The sequence below is a fragment of the Eptatretus burgeri genome, chromosome 2, assembly GCF_056783735.1.
Source record: "Eptatretus burgeri isolate ZD-2024b chromosome 2, Ebu_testis_v1, whole genome shotgun sequence".
Classification (NCBI taxonomy): Eukaryota; Metazoa; Chordata; class Myxini; order Myxiniformes; family Myxinidae; genus Eptatretus; species Eptatretus burgeri.
Window position 1 is genome coordinate 32,260,524 of NC_140962.1, and position 17,635 is coordinate 32,278,158.

The 17,635-nt window shown below is 43.3% G+C and overlaps 1 protein-coding gene across 2 annotated transcripts in view; it reads left to right on the forward strand.

The window, feature by feature from the left end:
• LOC147031754 (sodium channel protein type 4 subunit alpha-like) overlaps positions 1–17,635 on the forward strand; it is a 159,917-nt gene that overhangs the window by 41,688 nt on the left and 100,594 nt on the right. For both annotated transcript variants that reach the window (XM_085866918.1, XM_085866928.1), the window contains exons 10-12: positions 6,869–7,081; positions 15,699–15,842; positions 15,940–16,060. In XM_085866918.1, coding sequence (XP_085723044.1) covers positions 6,869–7,081; positions 15,699–15,842; positions 15,940–16,060 — 478 coding nt within the window. The remainder of the gene's footprint in view (positions 1–6,868; positions 7,082–15,698; positions 15,843–15,939; positions 16,061–17,635) is intronic.

A 17,635-nucleotide genomic window follows, 5' to 3' on the forward strand; every position in this document is an offset into this window, starting at 1 on the left:
CATTTTTTTAAACTGCCTGTTAATTCTAATGGAAACTGCCATATGTCCGATGACGTTGCAAGTCATTTACATTTTGGAACATGAGTTTATGATTTTTTTGATTTTTTTTTGCCTACAGACGTGATTGTTTCATCTATTAATTTACATAAAATATATATTTTTAAATAGCGTTACATAATTTTTGAACGGTCCATGTTGGGGTTAAACTATCCGTGACCGTGTGACGAATCGGCTTCCTCTGATATAATCATGGCGGATGTTCACATGGATGAGAAGTGTTGAGTTAATTTTTTAATAACGCCTTAAATGCATGTTTCCTAAATGGCCCGTTACCGGATTTTGTCTCAGGTTGTGACCATAGTGCGGTCATTCTTGTTGTATAATTGGGTCGCCGAAATAGGTGACCCTTATTGTCAGTAATTCTGTCTGTTTGTTTGGATGTTTGGTTGGATGTTTGTTCATTTGTCATCAGCATAATTGGTAGTAAACATGGGCGGATTTTGACCCAAACTCGGGTGGGAGGTACATCTTATGACCTCGTGCTTTGGAAATTGTGATGGTTGCGAGGGACACTTTGGTTCCCTAGCAACAACCGAAAAACCTTCAAAATCGGTACCGTTCATGCGAAATCAATTCCGAAAGCCATTATCCCACGTAGGGTTATGAAATTTGGCACAAATTATCTACAGGTGATGCTCTATCAAATTTATTCCGGTTTTTGTGATATATGGAATACTTTACTCGCAGCGCCCCCTACAATTAGGGTATGCGCGAAAATTGAAGGCCCCCTAGCGACCAGGTGAGTGCATCGATACGAATGAAACTTTGCAGGTTCATGGCACTCAATGAGTACTACAACTTTGCCTCAGGACATATTGACCGATTTCGCTTAGGTCAGGGGTCAAAGGTCAATTAGTCCAAAAATCGATAATATGCGAGAGCTGGAGGTGCCTTCGCGCCAAATGCTACTCCTCCTCGAGTTATGGTCGAATGGTCATGAAAATTCACACTAATCGTCTGGAATACATGGTGCACAAACAATCGAGCCGGATTTTCGATTTAGATCTTTGTTCACCCACAGCATCCCCTCGAACTTTGGGGATTTCCGATTTCAAACCGCATTTATGGTACTTTTCATTCAAATGGATACCGAGTAGTTATCAGTAGATGGAACTGGATGAGATTTGATATGCATAATCTTAAGGTGATTCCCTATCCGCTATATGACATCCATTTTGCTCTATATCTTATAGTTTCCATGCTCGGCGACCCATCGCCGCCTACCGGCTTGTCATTGTATTATCCAGTATTGTCTGTTTTCGCACCTCCAACGAGACTCGATGGTCACTTGGCGCTTGAACGCAGATAACCCCGCGAACAGTACAAAGCCAAAACCAGCATTGAAACACCACGAATGGTAATTCGTAACTGGACACATAATATTATGGTGGTGGATCTGGTGGAGGACATTTTAACAGCAAATGTATTTTTCCCTGGGGCCCTCATTGAGCTCAGGGCCCTCAGCACGGGCCTTGCATGCCCGTGCCATAATCCACCCCTGCATTTCATATTGGTTTCAACCTGTCATCTAGGTTTGTGCAATTTCCAATTGAAGCCAAATTTGTTTTCCCCCTTTTCAAAATGTTTCAGAGCCAAACACACGACTTGTACTTCAGCGACATCAGCAAACTCACCCATCAATGGGAAAAGTGTCACACTAGTTATAAAACAATGTTGTGGATTTGGGGGTTCGAGGCTCGCCACGAGGGGAAGCACTCGGGTTCTTCCTGAATGCCTGGTCCTGAGGTCGCCGGGTACAGATAGCTGCACGCTGGTAGGTTGCTAAGCAACCACAAACAAATGCCTATTGGTACTGCCAATCCTGGCAGGGTTACACTGCTTTGCATGATACCTTACCTGTGGATGGGGGGGGGGGGTCTCATGCTCTCAGCACACACCCAGATTACTGCCGAGTGATACAGTGAGTGTGTGCTGGCTAACAAGAGCAAATAATGTGGGGGTAGAACTTCCCGGCTAACACTGACTTGCGGACTTTGCTGGACCAATGGAGGAAACGACAGGACGAGCTGGATACATTTAGAACACAGCCAATTGATTATAACAAATGGAATAAAGAGCATGCATATATTTACAAAGACACAATAAAGGACACAGTGCAGACTGTGTCTTTTATTTATAAAGACATGCCGATATAAAGAACTTCTACAATCTTAGCTTTACACTATATAAGACAGGCACCATTAGATAATACCCCAAAGAGAGAGAGAGAGAGAGAGAGAGAGAGAGAGAGAGAGACGGAGAGAGAGACAGAGAGAAAGAGAGAGAGAGAGAGAGAGAGAGAGAGAGAGAGAGAGAGATTGAGATTGAGATTGAGATTGAGATTGAGATTGAGATTGAGATTGAGATTGAGATTGAGATTGAGAGATTGATTGGAAACCTCTATTGAACCTGACGTGGCCAATGGGCCCACGCTTCCCAGTGACTTAGGAGGAGTGAAGAAAAATGTGGGTGTCTGAGGTGCATTATTTGAGCAGGGTGTGTGATGATGTGCAATGGAATGCAGATGAGGTGCAGAAAAGGAAAAATGGGAAGAGGTGTGTTTGTGCGGTCGCTCTGAAAATAATGGTTGTCGGGACTTGCCATCGCCGATTACTTTTTTGCGTCCACAGCAGACAAGACAGAAGATAAGAGACAGAAACATGTGCAAAGATAGCCTACTGTTGAAGTGTGAGAAAGTCTGTAAGAGTAACTGCGAATGATCTGATAACTGTGTCCAGTCTGGCACTCAGAATTCATAACAATAAGAACCCAGCATGCTAAACTCAGAACTCAGAACTTCATACTCAGAACTACTTCATAGGATATCTTATAGATGTCTGGTGAGGGAGGAGCCCAAAGTCAGATCAGGATAGTCGCTCGGTTTTCCCAGTGCCCCCAATGATGCACGGACACTTTTCCAAGTATTAGCCCCACCCCTGTGAGGACCCGACGTGGAAAATGGCCCCATTCACCCCCAAACTTAGCTACACGACAGAGCTCTGAGGTTAGCATGGGGTGGTGGCTTCTGGGGTCTTTTTCCAGCCAAGAACATGTGCTGAACACCAAATGGGGGTCATGATTGAGCGGAGTGCTCGTGATATCCAACCTGTTGAAAAGGATATTGGGATTTTTATGAGGTTGTTGTGATGGTCATAGAAATGTTGTATTGTTGTGGTTTGAGTCTGGAGAAGATCTGAGGTGATGGTCGGTTCGGAAATGGCGCCAAGTTTGAATGTGGTTTTGGCGGCATATGCTAATGAACTGTCTCGTGTTACTATGTGGTTGAGGCATGCATGCTTGCATGAAGACAAGATTGTGTGTACAGAAAAGTAAATAAAATAGATAAAGGAGAGAAATAAAGACCTGCCTAAAAGCCCTCGCAACGCATTTTGTCCCATAAACCCACTAGCCATAAGGGAAGGGCTATCTAAAATGACTACTAATGAAATCACTGCCTCAGGAACGCTATATGTTGTATGCCATAGCCAAGGGGGAGTGCCAGCTTCACAGAACCTCAACAATATATACCAAAACACTGACATCTGAGCCAATTTTGCGAGTGCATAAACAACCATTCCTTCGTGATTGGGGAAAAAACTTTTTGACTCGCTGATATCAAAACTGCCATTTTTATGAAAAGAGATTGCACGAACATATTTGTGTCCTGAGAAAACAAATCATTAATGGTTAAGGTTAATCCAGGGTTTACTTCTCAGCTCCATTAAATTGTTCCTGTCTTCTGTCAATTGTGGAGCCTCCCTCCTCAGTCTGTTCAATCACACTCTTCCTTCCATGGCCTCAAGTTGGCAATGCATCATCATCTCAGGCCATACTCCATCCATACCCATGATGTTATATATTCTCATAACCATCTCCTATCTTTCCCCACCTACTTGCTATTGACTGGACCGGCTAGCAAGGAGATGCTACCTTTCCTTTTTTTTCTTCTCACTCCTTCTCTTGTTTCTTATCTATATACAGTATAAATGAGTGAGTTGTTTCTGTGTGAAGCCTTGTCTTTGATTTTCATACAATTCCATACCCCTGGGCCAATTGGCCTGAAATTTGCTCAAACACATTATTGTAACACTCACGAGGTCAACGTCACAATAAATAATTGCAATTATTTATCAAATCAACATTAAAACAAGAAATAACGGCGCTTGGGCCGATCAGCGGAGAGAGGGATGCAGCTTGGCTTGCGTAGAGAAAATTCCACGTCATCTTCGAAGGTGATTGCTTTATCGGGAATCGAACCAATTGCATTTACTTCTTTTTATTCCGTATGTAGAATGGAAATTAATATACATACGAAGGTTCCACAGTCTCCACAGAACTACAATGAGTACAAGTAGTCATCACACGATCCAATTTGAATTCAAGCAAGGAAATGAGGCCATTTGGCCCATAATTTTGGTGTTGCACTTCCGGGTTAATTTTTGCGACAGCTCTACACATCAATCTTCTTGATGTTTCACCAAAGTCTAAATAATCCGATATTGATCAGGTGACCAAACTTGTGTGTTGTTGTATACGCATGTTAAACCACTGCCACTCTGTCAGTGTGTTGCCTTCTCCCCTCTGTCATCTCACTCTTCCATGAGCCAGACCTTGTATATAAAAATAGTCTATTTACCTGTAACTTAATCACCTTGTGATATTGAGACATTTGCATGATGGGGAATCAACAGGATTGTAAGAAGCATGCCAGTACTGTAATTTAAGAGTTAATCACCATTCCTCTTCTGTTGGTTATTTTTGGCACCTGTTAAAAAAAATTAGGACTGAAGTTACAGTCGATATAACATGAAGTGGGTTGGATACAGGATAGTTAGAAAACTGTAAAGCCTTAGCTTGGACCGAGTGGTTGCACATGATCGTTCATTTTTAACCTGTAACAAGGTCTTTATGTTTAGGATAAGTTGTCCTGTTTTTGTATACAATTGGAAGGCATCGCTGTGTGTGTAGTGGTGATTATCTGGAGTATGGGTGCCACGTGATCTGTCCTTCCTATCTGAATTGGCGAGGGTCAGGCAAAGTAAGGGGAAGGGAATCCTGAGAAGGTAATGAATACGAAGTCACCCAATTAACGGCATAAAGTTCACTCCCTTCTTTCCCTCCCACTGATGTCTGCATGGGCTCGAGGATGTGATGTCACTGCCAATATCATTAATGTCATCATCTGGGGCAGGCCCCCTGGGAGGACCCTCCCAGTATACTGGAACCATTAGGTGTGCTATTGACCAGACCCGCCAGCATGGAGAATTGCTGCAATTGGTTGGAGTCGTGGGTCATGTCCTTTTTGGGCCAGCGGTGGAAAGGCACAGTACAATTGACCGCACTACATCATGTGAGGGACAAGAGAAGTTGGAAGGAGGTAAGGGAGGAGACTATTTTACGACCTGAGGAGTGATTTTTTTTCCCGCTCTTTTTTTTTTGTTGTTGGGGACATCTGTGGAGCAGGACACTCATCTTCTGTTGGGACCACTTCGCTGTGCTGCAAATTTTCTGCCTGGCATTGGTCTGCTCTGCTCTTCGAGCTGTTCGGCTGTTCCCTCAAGGCCATTAAGCTCATTTAGCAATCCTCACCTGGTTCATGTGTGAGTGCATCTGAGAGTGTATATCTGGGCCCACAGAGTTTTATATGTGGGAATGACTGAGCAGACATGCACAAACCTTAAAATTATGTGTGCTTGCTCCGCAATACACCTCCCTAATTTCGGCAAAATTGTTGATTCCAGGGAGACCTAATTTAGCTTACTACCCTGGTCATAACCGGCGCAGTTTAGATCATGCCAAAGCACTGATCGGTGGAAACCCACTTATACTGGTTGTCACGGTCGAGGCATGTCACGACAGTGATTGTGAATCACCCTTTAGCATTACCCTGACCCTTTTTCTGAAGGATCGGCTTCATCTTCCTCCTACCATAAAAATCGAAGAGATTATGACATACGGTTTTTGTGTCCTGAGAAGCTAGGTGCACTGCTAGAAGGAGCTTTGAGCCACATCGTTCTTTTATTGTCGAGCCCAGTCCCATGTACAACATAATTGTTTTTGCGACCTTTACGAACCACGGTTCGGCCGAAAGTTTCAAAATTAATGGATCGGCTGCTGGGAATGCTGGGAAAATGGTGTAAAAATTGACGCTTCTGCATAGTTTGCCGGTTCACCATGCTTCACCCCGACGTCGGAGCGACTCGAGGCCAGTACCATCCGTGACAGAGGTTATCAGTCTACTGGCTCAGCCATTTTGGGGTACCTCAATTCTTTCATAGCAGCTCTAGAACCTGTCAAAGAAGGCACCCAGTTCGAATCTCACACTTTAAAATCACATTTAAAACTCACAGCGCTCGGTGCAGTTATACAGCACTCAGCACGGTTTATATATTGCACCGTTCACACAAAACCATCACGGCTGCTCCAGAACCTGTCAAAGAAGGCACCTGGGTTCGAAGCTCGCACTTTGTAATCATATTTAAAAATGGCATTTAAAACTCATGGCGCTCTGTGTGGTTACACGGCACTCGGGTTCTATGACACTCGGATAATTCTTACTTGGTGCCTGTCAGTTAGGATATTATAAACTAGGTTAATTTTTGTTTGGGGTAATGTCTTTCACTGTGCCATGATATGTGTAAACTGTTGATGAATAATTTTTTGCGGTATTCCATCAGCATATTTCTGTCTATCTGCTGATGTTTTACGTGCCTGAATTGAATTGAACAGCTGATGGTATTCTGGCTTCATTAACTAACCTTTGCTGAACACTATGATGCAATATATCCCCTCTCACACTTTTGTGCAGACCCTCCGGGCAGCAGGAAAGACCTACATGTTATTCTTCGTGCTCGTCATTTTTGTGGGTTCTTTCTACCTGGTGAACCTAATCTTGGCAGTGGTAGCAATGGCATATGATGAGCAAAATGCTATAACGCTCGAAGAAACAAAGAAGCAGGAAAAGGAATATGAGGAAATGCTGCAACAACTTCAAGAGCATCGGCGAAATGTCACCAAACAGGTCTATCACTACCCATTTTACATTTAATTTGCCCTTGAGTCTATATTTTAAAGTGCTGAAACAGCTTCAGTATTTAGCTATTTCCTTCTGTCCATCTGTCCGTCTGTCAAAAATTAAGAAGAAGAACCTTTCCTCGACCCCAATGTGTTTATGTCTAAAGGGTTATATAGGGTGATTCTAAAGGGTAATTTGAAGGGGTTATCAAGAGTAATTCTAAAGGGTTGTATAACGTAATTCTAAAGGGTAATTCTAAAAAGTAATTCCAAAAGTATTCTGGAGGGTAATTCTATAGGATATTTATAAAGGGTTCAAAAGTGTAATTCTTCAGGGTAATTGTAAAGTGTAATTCTAAAGGGTGATAAAGGGTAATTAGAAACGATAATTTTAAGGCGTTCTAAAGGGTAATTCTGCATGGTTCTAAAGGGTAGTTCTGAAAGGTAGTTTAAAAGGGAGATTCGAAAGGGATATTCTGAAGGGTGATTCTCAAGGGGAATTCTATAGGAAGATTCTAAAGGGAGATTCTAAAGGGTAATTCCAAAGTGTAATTCAAAATAATAATATATCTCTATATCTCTCTCTCTCTCTCTCTCTCTCTCTCTCTCTCTCTCTCTCTCTCTCTCTCTCTCTCTCTCTCTCTCTCTCTCTCTCTCTCTCTCTCTCTCTCTCTCTCTCTCTCTCTCTCTCTCTCTCTCTCTCTCTCTCTCTCTCTCTCTCTCTCTCTCTCTCTCTCTCTCTCTCTCTCTCTCTCTCTCTCTCTCTCTCTCTCTCTCTCTCTCTCTCTCTCTCTCTCTCTCTCTCTCTCTATCTATCTATCTATCTATCTATCTATCTATCTATCTATCTATCTATCTATCTATCTATCTATCTATCTATATATATCGAGTGCAGCCTGTGGCTGCTGGTTGCATCATTGGCTGGGACGCGGCTATGCCGCTGATGCAGTGTCCCCCTTACCAGTACGCTGGTGCTCAATTTGCCGACCTCGGAAGGATGACAGGCTGAGTCAACCTCCTGGTGTATTTTAATTCAGCGGCCAACGGGGCTTTAACTCAGGACTCTAGGATCCCAAGCCGCCATCCTAACCAGTAAGCCAACACCAGGCTTAAGAATAATTCTAAGGGGTATTTCAAAAGGTTTCTCAAGGATAATTCTAAGGGGAAATTCCAAAGTGAAATTCTGAACAGTTATTTTAAAGGGTTATTCCAAAGGGTTATTTTAAAATATTCTAAAGGGTAATTGTAAAAGGTAATTCTAAAGGTCAGGTATGGGAGCATGTGCTGGAGCAGCGCGTCACTGTCCAATGTCCGCCAGTACTCCAGGGGCCTCCGTCTGGCCATCCCCCAGGCAGATGCCCGGCCCATCCCCATCTCCTTTAGATGCTGATCCACCTGCTGCAACCACAAGGTATGTGGTCAACCCATTGACCTCCTCCACTCATGAGGTTTCCTCGTTCAAATATGGTGAGCAGGATCAGTGTCAGGAAAATGAGCCACAGGACATACAGCCACAGCTGACACTCACAGACTATGCAGGTAACAAATTTCATTTGAGTCTCTCTCAGCAACCGCTCGTTAGACACAAAGTCCAACCAGCGATAGCCAAAGATTCTCCAAAGAGACCTGTTACCAAAGGAATTAAGTCTCCGAATCAGATCCTTTGTCAGAGTCCAAGACACATCCATAGAGCAAGAATGGAAGCACCAAGGACCTGAAGACTTGTAATTTGGCCTCCTGCACAAGTACCGACAGTGCCACACACCTTAATCCAGTGAATCCATGACTCCCCAGGCCCGACCCAGACGTCTTCACCTCTGGCTCACAGCCAGCAGAGACATGAATATCACTGCCAAGGTAAGTGAATCTCTCTGTGACCTCAACATCCTCACTACAAACAGGACAGAGAAGATACTGTAGCAGCATCCAATATGTCATTGAATGCCTGGATCTTAGTTTTGACCCAGGAAATGTGTAATCCCAGTTTCTCCGACTCTTCATTCAGCACCTCGAGGGCCCCCAATGATGACTGCATTGTCTGAGAAATCAAGGTTAGAGATCTTGACATTCCCAGATGATGCACAGTTGCTTGATCTCCCCAACATCCTTCACAGTATCCAGTCAATACAAGTGCTGAAAAATGTAGGGGCCAGTACACACACTTGATGAACTCCAGGAACAACTGGAAATAAGTCAGAGATGGTAACACCACATCTCACAGCACTCTCTGTACCAGAGTATAGTTCAGACATCAGATTGATCAGTTTTGGTGGCACCCCACATAGACCAAGAACCCTCCAGATGGCATCCCGAGTCGCTGAATCAAACGCTATGCAGATATCAACATCGGCTGCAAGCAACCCTTGCTGAAACTCTCATCTGCATTAGGTGATGACCCAAAGAGCAAAGATACGGTCAATCATTGACCTCTTTGGTGTAAACCCTGACTGCTCTGGGTACTGCTATTCAAGCAGATGGTGGCGAACTCTATCAAGAATTATCCAAGCAAAGACCTTGCCCAGCACTGAGAGCAGCATCACTCCTGGGTATTTGTTTTGCAGTCCTGATAATCACCCTTCCCTTTCCAGAGAGGGACAACAAGGCACCTCTTCCAGTCAGTTGGGATGATGCCTTTGTTCTAGGCAGAGCACAGAACTGCATGCAATGACACGAGTACAGCAGTTGCACCAGCCTTGAGAAGTTCAGCATGGATGCCACAGATCACAGGAGCTTTACCTCATTTCAAGTAGTTCACCACAGCATGTGTTTCCACAAATGAAGGTGGATCACAACTGTTTGGAGGGTCAGCTATGGGGATAGCAACACACCTGACATTCAACTCAACAGCTGCTGGATCAGCCTGGTACAGCCGCTCAAAGTAACTGGCTCAGTGGGCCTTCACTTTGGACTCCTCTCTCAACAGCCCACCACCATCTGCTCTCGCTGCAGTACTCTGAGGGATGGGTTTGGCTGAACATGTGTGAATTTTGAATTTTGAATTCACACAAAATGTGTGAATTCTCCTGTAAGCATGACAATAATCACTTGGACATAGGTGATGCTCTTCCCCCTCACAGATTCCTCGCACATAGGCCTCCTTGTCCACCCTCTGCCCACGTACAGTTTTACGCCTCAACTGCCTGAACAGCTCAGCTCTGCCATTCAGCCTGGCCCTGCCGCTCTGGTCAATGGTATCCAGTGTCCCTTGAGAGACCAAATTCTTCTTTGCCCTATCGTGAGTTCCAAGACATCCACCAGCAACATCAAGGATGGTGGGCTTGAAGGCACTCCACAACTCTTCAGGATTCCCCAAAGCCCCCAGGCCCCCCAAATCCCTATCAGCATGTTCACAAACTCTTCAGCCACCCTCGCATCCTTGAGCTTGCCATCGCCCAGCCTAGGCTGGGATAGTACCATTGTCCCAGATTTAAGCTCCAACTTCAAAGTTGCTGCAGCAAGCTTGTGGTTGGCATTGAGGAACTGTGCACTCCGACCCTGCAGTTCTGGATTATCCTCCAGGAACTGAGCACTCCGGTAGACCCTGCGGTTCTGGGCACTGATCAACCACAGACTCGAGCATGGCATAGGATGCGTCCTTCACGGTGAGATCGCTCACCTCATTCGGAGCATATGCAGAGACCAGGGAAAGTTCACCCAAGGAATGATGAATCCTTTGTCTCATAATATGCTCGTTGACTGGTGTTACCTCAACTATCATTGGAGTCAGCTTATTGGCTACAGCTACAGCAATTCCTTGGGCATGGTAACCACAAGAGCCACCAGACCAATAGTCAGTGTAACAATCTGCCATGATCTCACCACTATCCAGTCTCCGAACCTTCGAGAGTGCTGCAATACCGATGGTCAAACTGTTGAGCTCAGATGATAACACAGACAGGTGATCATCCTCTCTTCGGGATTGGACATTCCAGGCACCCACCCGAATGGACTGCCTCAGGTTAACGCAAGGAGATGGACATCTGGTAGACCACACCTCAGCACCACTCCGCCACACACCACTCCAATCTGACCCAGGAAGTTTACCCCATGCTTTTCCTCCTGTCATCAAGGAATAGGGGTCCCAAAGGCTTTGCCCCAATTCTGTCATCTGGTGAGCTTCCCTGCAAAGGGCAGCTGCACAGGAGGTACTCCCACAGAGTGGGTTTTCAGCTTTCTTTGCATTTGTGGGTTTTGCAGAATGAAATATTTTACGGTGGCTGGAGTGCAAATCCTGCCACCAACCTCCGAAAAAAAAAGTAACCCAATTGCAGGAGGACGTCTGCAGACACAGTTGAGCACTAGATATGGATGGCTGTAGGCTCACAAGGATCTCTTTCGCCCTTTGACAGGTTTTGTTTTTAATCCTGGTGGGTGTCCACATTCATCCACTTTCCTCACCAGGAAACCTGGTGGGGGAGATGGTTTAGCCTTTGACAACCCGACCATGAAACAGGTTAATTCAGGTTTACATGGTACATGTAACAAGTCACAGATCTAATCTGGCCTGACCTGACAAAAGTAATTCTAAAGGGTAATTCAAAAGGGTAAATTGAGAGGGTTCTAAAGGGTAATTGTAAAGGGTAATTGTGAAGGGCAATTGTAATGTTTAATTCTGAAGAGTAATTCTCATGGGTTTCGTTCGTTTCTCGACTTTGCCCATTTCCTATTATCAATGCCAAACTGAACCGCTTCCTTCGGATAAGAGTTGATTATGTTTTTTAACTTCATGATGTTAATTTGTTGTGCTGAGTGCTCATGACTTAGCACAGAACATGTACTGAGCCCTGTTGTGGTGTAAAACAGATGCACAATATCCTGTGGAATAAATCTATGATATTAAAATACTCCATCGTCGCATTATCTCATGTTTAAACACATTTCATAGCACAGTTTTCACCTGTTTTTATCTATATGTATTCTTGTATTCCTTTACCGCCTTGTCATAAAGCAGATGTCCATACATGAGGTGTGACTTAAAATGCATTTCTACACTTTATGTCTGGCTAGTTCCACCCATCACATGCAGTTGCTTTTTCCACTGCAAATTTGTTTTGTGCTCACTTGTGTATACTTATACATTCAAGGAAGCTCATGTATTTTGGTGTAACGTCCCACCTTTGATACTATTTTAAAATATGATAATATTTCATCAAAATTGATTGATTACCAAAGGATTTAAAAGTTTATGCAGGTGATCAATTTGCAAAGATGAAACAGCTTGAAGTCAAATCACATTTTCACGAATTTTATGAAAGCCTGGTTCATGAAAGAGCTGCATGCAAAAACAAAAATGACAAATAAAACGAAAACAAATAAGGCTATGAAAATAAGTGTCGTTCTTGGTACCGCTACTGACCGAAAAAGAGAAGCTAAAATCATAGCAAGGCCAACAATTTAAAGTTGATCAAGCAGGAATATAAGAAATGACAACCAGAGATTTTTTTTGTTTTTTTAAAGACCAGAGGGAAATTGAATTCTACATGAGCAGCACACAGTTCAACATACATGTAGAATAGAACATCTGGAAGCCGGTAAATGTATGAGGGTGCTTTACATTTGACATTGACTTTTACTTATAAAGGGCAACGTAATGTAGATTAATTTTTGAGGGAATTTGTTTATATAGTTTTCATAACCAAGAAGTGTAATCATGTGTTTTTGCTTTAATGCATGAACTGAAAACAAAAATTTTTGCAAGTGAGGTCACAAGAAGGATTGAATGGGGAATAACTGAAATTTCAGGCCAATGAAAATAAACCTTTTCAAAGTACAGACAATTGGCTGTACAGTATGGTAATGATTGTCTGCCATGGACATCCGTATAAAAGAGCACATTAGGGGAAAATAATTTATAAATAATTATACACTGAATGACTGAAGGCATCTGCAAAACTTCCACTTCAATGAGGCCATGTCCAAAGCTGGAGAACACTTCGAAAAGTAATGCAAGCATCGTTTTTATTTGTTAACATACATATGGGCCTGGTGTTGGCTTAACAGTTAAGGTGGCTGGCTTAATACCTTAGGGTCTTGAGTTCAAGCACCTGTCGCTCTGTTGAATTAACACCAGGCGTGTTGACTCAGCCTGTCATCCTTCCAAGGTCGGCAAAATGAGTACTAGCTTACTGGTAACAGTATGGTATTGCATCAACGGCACAGCTGCACCTCAGAAAATGATGCAGCCACAGGCATAAATAAATATACATATAGGCTTAGTTATAAGTATAAGCAAAATTCCAGATTAAATTTGAATCAGTCTTCAAGACTTGCTCCATGAGTTAGAAACCTTCTCAGCAATTTGCACTCACACTGATATAGATGGCACCCCATAGCAGCACAGCAACACACGACAGCAAGTCCAGCACTAAACCTTTGTGGATGTTGTGAATCATGCCTGCTCAGCTCTACTGGTGGTACCACTAGAAAAGTGACAATGAATGCAGACAGAAGTTTCAGGAAATTAAATAGCACTCACAGATGTTGGTTGACAATTGGGTTCTGATGTAACATACACTCGATGGCCAAAAGTATGTGGACAACTGCTCGTCCAACATCTCATTTCAAAATCATGGGCATTAATATGGAGTTGGTCCCTCCTTTGCTGCTATAACAGTCTCCACTCTTCTGATAAGGCTTTCCACTCGATGTTGGAATATTGCTGCAGTGATTTGTTTCCATTCAGCCAAAAGAGCATTTGTGAGGTCGGGCACTGATGTTGGGTGATTAGGTCTGGCTCATAGTAAGCGTTCCAATTCATCCCAAAGGTGTTCGATGGGGTTGAGTTTAGGGCTCTGTGCAGGCCAGTCAAATTCTTCCACACCGATCTCAACAAACCATTTATGTATGGACCTCACTTCGTGCACAGCGGCATTGTCATGCTGAAACAGGAAATGGCCTTCCTCAAACTGTTGCCACCAAGTTGGAAGCACATAATTGTCGAGAATGTCATTGTATGCTGAAGCGTTAAGATTTCCCTTCACTGGATCTTAGGGGCCTAGCCCGAACCATGAAAAACAGCCCCAGATCATTATTCCTCCTCCACCAAACTTTACAGTTGGCACTATGCATTTTGGCAGGTAGCGTTCTCCTGGCCAAACTCAGATTTGTCCTTCGGACTGCCAGATGGTAAAGCGTGATTCATCACTCCAGATAACATGTTTCCACTACTCCAGAGTCCAATGGTGGTGAGCTTTACACCATTCCAGCTGACGCTTGGCATTGCACATGGCGATCTTAGGCTTGTATGCGGCTGCTCGGCCATGGGAACCCATTTCATGAAGCTCTCGACGAACAGTGCTTGTGCTGCCGTTGCTTTCAGAGTCAGTTTGGAACTCGGTAGTGAGTGTTGCAACCGACGACAGATAATTTTCCCACGCTACATGCTTCAGCACTCGACGGTCCCGTTCTATGAGATTGTGTGGCCCACCACTTCGTGGCTCAGCTGTTGTTGCTCCTAGACGTGTCCGCTTCACAATAACAACACTCACAGTTGCCCGGGGCAGCTCTAGCAGGGCAGAAATTTGACGAACTGACTTGTTGGAAAGGTGGTATCCTGTGATGGAGCCACGTTGAACATCACTGAGCTCTTCAGTATGGCCCATTCTTCTGCCAATGCTTGTCTATGGAGATTGCACGGCTGTGTGCTTGATTTTATACAACCTAACAGCAATGGGTGTGGCTGAAATAGCCGAATCTACTCATTAGAAGGGGTGTCCACATACTTTTGGCCATGCAGTGTATATCGTATCTTTAGATCCTCGTGAAGGATCTCCAAGTCTTACTCATGTTGTTGTTCTTCATCTTCTTGTGGACTTTTTTGTTTCACAGTCTACAGTTTTCATCAAAACTTCCTGAAACTTGGCATATATATGTAAAAAATACCCTGCGCAGACAGTAACCATCTCCGATTTTGAAAATTCCTCCTAGAAAAAAAGTTATGACGTCAAAATATCTCCGCTAATGGAAATCGCCTAAAAAAATTATCTCCGAAACTAGGCAAGCTTTTTGAATTCTGTTTGCAGGAATCGAACAGGGCATTAACAGAGATGAATTACCGCACATATGATACATCACTATGATGTCATATCAATTTCTATGACGTCATTCCTATTTTTTGACATTTTTTGTTTCACAACCCAGAGTTTTCATCGGATCTTCATGAAACTTGCCATGTATATGCAGAAAGCCCACGCACAGGCAGGAACCATCTCCGATTTTGGAAATTATTCCTAGAAAAAAAGGTTGACGTCATAATATCGCCGCTAATGGAAATCGCCTATACCATTATCTCCGAAACTAGGCAAGCTGTTTGAATTTTGTTTGCGGGAATCAAGCTGGGCATTAGCACAGATAATTTATCGCAAACCTGATACATCACAATGACGTCATCATTAAGAGGACGGGGATCTTTGCTCATTTTAGCTTGTTTTAACTGATTCTTTAAATCACAATGTCCTCCCCATTAAATTATTTTGCCATCGTGTTTTTGTCTAATTTGGGATCATGTTTATATTGTTTCATGTCATGAGTGTTCATTTATATTTCCTGATCACTTGAAGTTCAATAAGTAATAAACCTTGTCTATCCAAAATACCTTCATAAACAGAGACTTGATTTTCATGCAGGCAGCTATGAATGCAGACACTTCTTCACGGGGATCAATGGACATAAGCTCCTCAGGTGGAAAGGAACCCATGGTGAGCAAAGCAGAGAAACAAGATGAAAAAGAAAAGAAACGTCACAGCAAAGCATCAGCTGGATCTGGGGAGGTGCGGTTGTACTCATTAGATTCACTCCTCCAAACAATTGTGTTAAACGTTTGGCTTATGCATAAAAGTCATTCCTTGCTTGTATTATTATGAGCAGGAGAGGAGCGTGAGAGATTTGGATGTGTGTGGAGAAAACAACAGGGAAAGTGTGTTGGATGGACCAGGCTTACAAAGTCGAGCACTCAGCATTGTAAGTCTTGCCACGAATGCTATGGAAGGTAAGACACACACAAAGTTGCTCGTCTTAACAATTATAATTATACATTGTCACAACCTGAGAAATATACAAATATTGATTGCAATTCCCAACAAGGGTCTTTTTGTATTAGACTGCATTGAATAATCACTTTAGTAGCCATTTGAAATGTTCCTCATATGCAATCCAAAAAGTATATGCTTCTTTCCAACTGGTCTTCTTCTTGTGTCACTACATTTTTCCTTGTGACAGCAAAACACAGGCTCCAGCACAGGAGTTGAAAATCTTCATTTTGTCTGGTCTGCAAGGCTCTAGTAAAGGCCCTGTCACACCTTGACAAAAAATTTGCCTAAAACGCTGGCACACGTCAAATACGTATGGGTAAGTTTTGTATACGTTAAGAGCACGCTGGCATACATCGTAGTACGCTGGCATACGCCGTAGTACGCTGGCATACGTCGTAGTACGCCGAGCTGTTAGACAAATTTTCCATGCTTGAAATTTTTCGACGTATGCCAGCGTATGACTCACATGTTCCGCATAACGCTGGCAATAAGTTGTAGGCACGTTACGCGATCGTCGACACACCTTACTTGTAAGTTACTCATAAGTCGAAACACGACGAGGTAATGGTTAGCGTCAGTGTTCCAGACTCCCTGTTTTTTTTTCTTTTCTTTTTTTTTCCTTCGGTATGACGGTGATGTTGACACTTAGAATCTTGTGTGGTTGTAATATAATATAATTAATAGGCTGCTGCTCAACGATTTAAATCATAACCGCACTAGAAATCGAAGTGTCAACATCACCGTCATACCCAAGAAAAAAGAAAAGAAAAAAACCAGGGAGTCTGGAACACTGACGCTAACCATTACCTCGACGTGTTTCGACTTATGAGTAACTTACAAGTAACGTGTGTCATACGCAGAGTTCGTCGAAAAATTTTCAACATGCTGAAAATTTGGCGACGTACTCGGTGTACTACGACATATGCCAGCGTGCTTCAGCATGCTATTAACGTATACAAAACTTACCCATAATGTATTCGTCATGTGCCAGCATATTCGGCAAATTTTTCATGCCTCGGCATACGCTGGCTAAAACGTCAAGGTGTGACAGCGGCTTGACACTTCGATGTCGAGTGCGGTTATGATTTGAATCGTCGAGCCGCAGCCTATGAATAGCCTGCGCCACGTGATCGTCGGCGATACGCTGCCGCGCTATGCATAAGTTAGACTATCGTTGGGCATAGGTTGTGAACGCCGACAACACACTCAGCATTCGTTGATATAAGTTATCTATATGTTATCGAAACGGTCTGTGTACGTTACTAATACATTATGCATACGTCCAACTCGTTATGAATATGTCCAAAACTGGAAAAAACATCAATAGTTCAGCGTACGCCAGCGTTTTACATACATTTTGTCAGTCTTCTCCCATACCAGCGGACATTCAGCTTTCGGTTTGCATCCCTGTTCTTAAGATGAAAGGCACCGATTTTCATCTTCTCTGGATTAGCCCACAAGTGGTTGATGGCATCGTAGTTTGTTGATTTGGCGAGTGCTTTAGTGAGGGACTGCTACATTTTTAAGAAGAT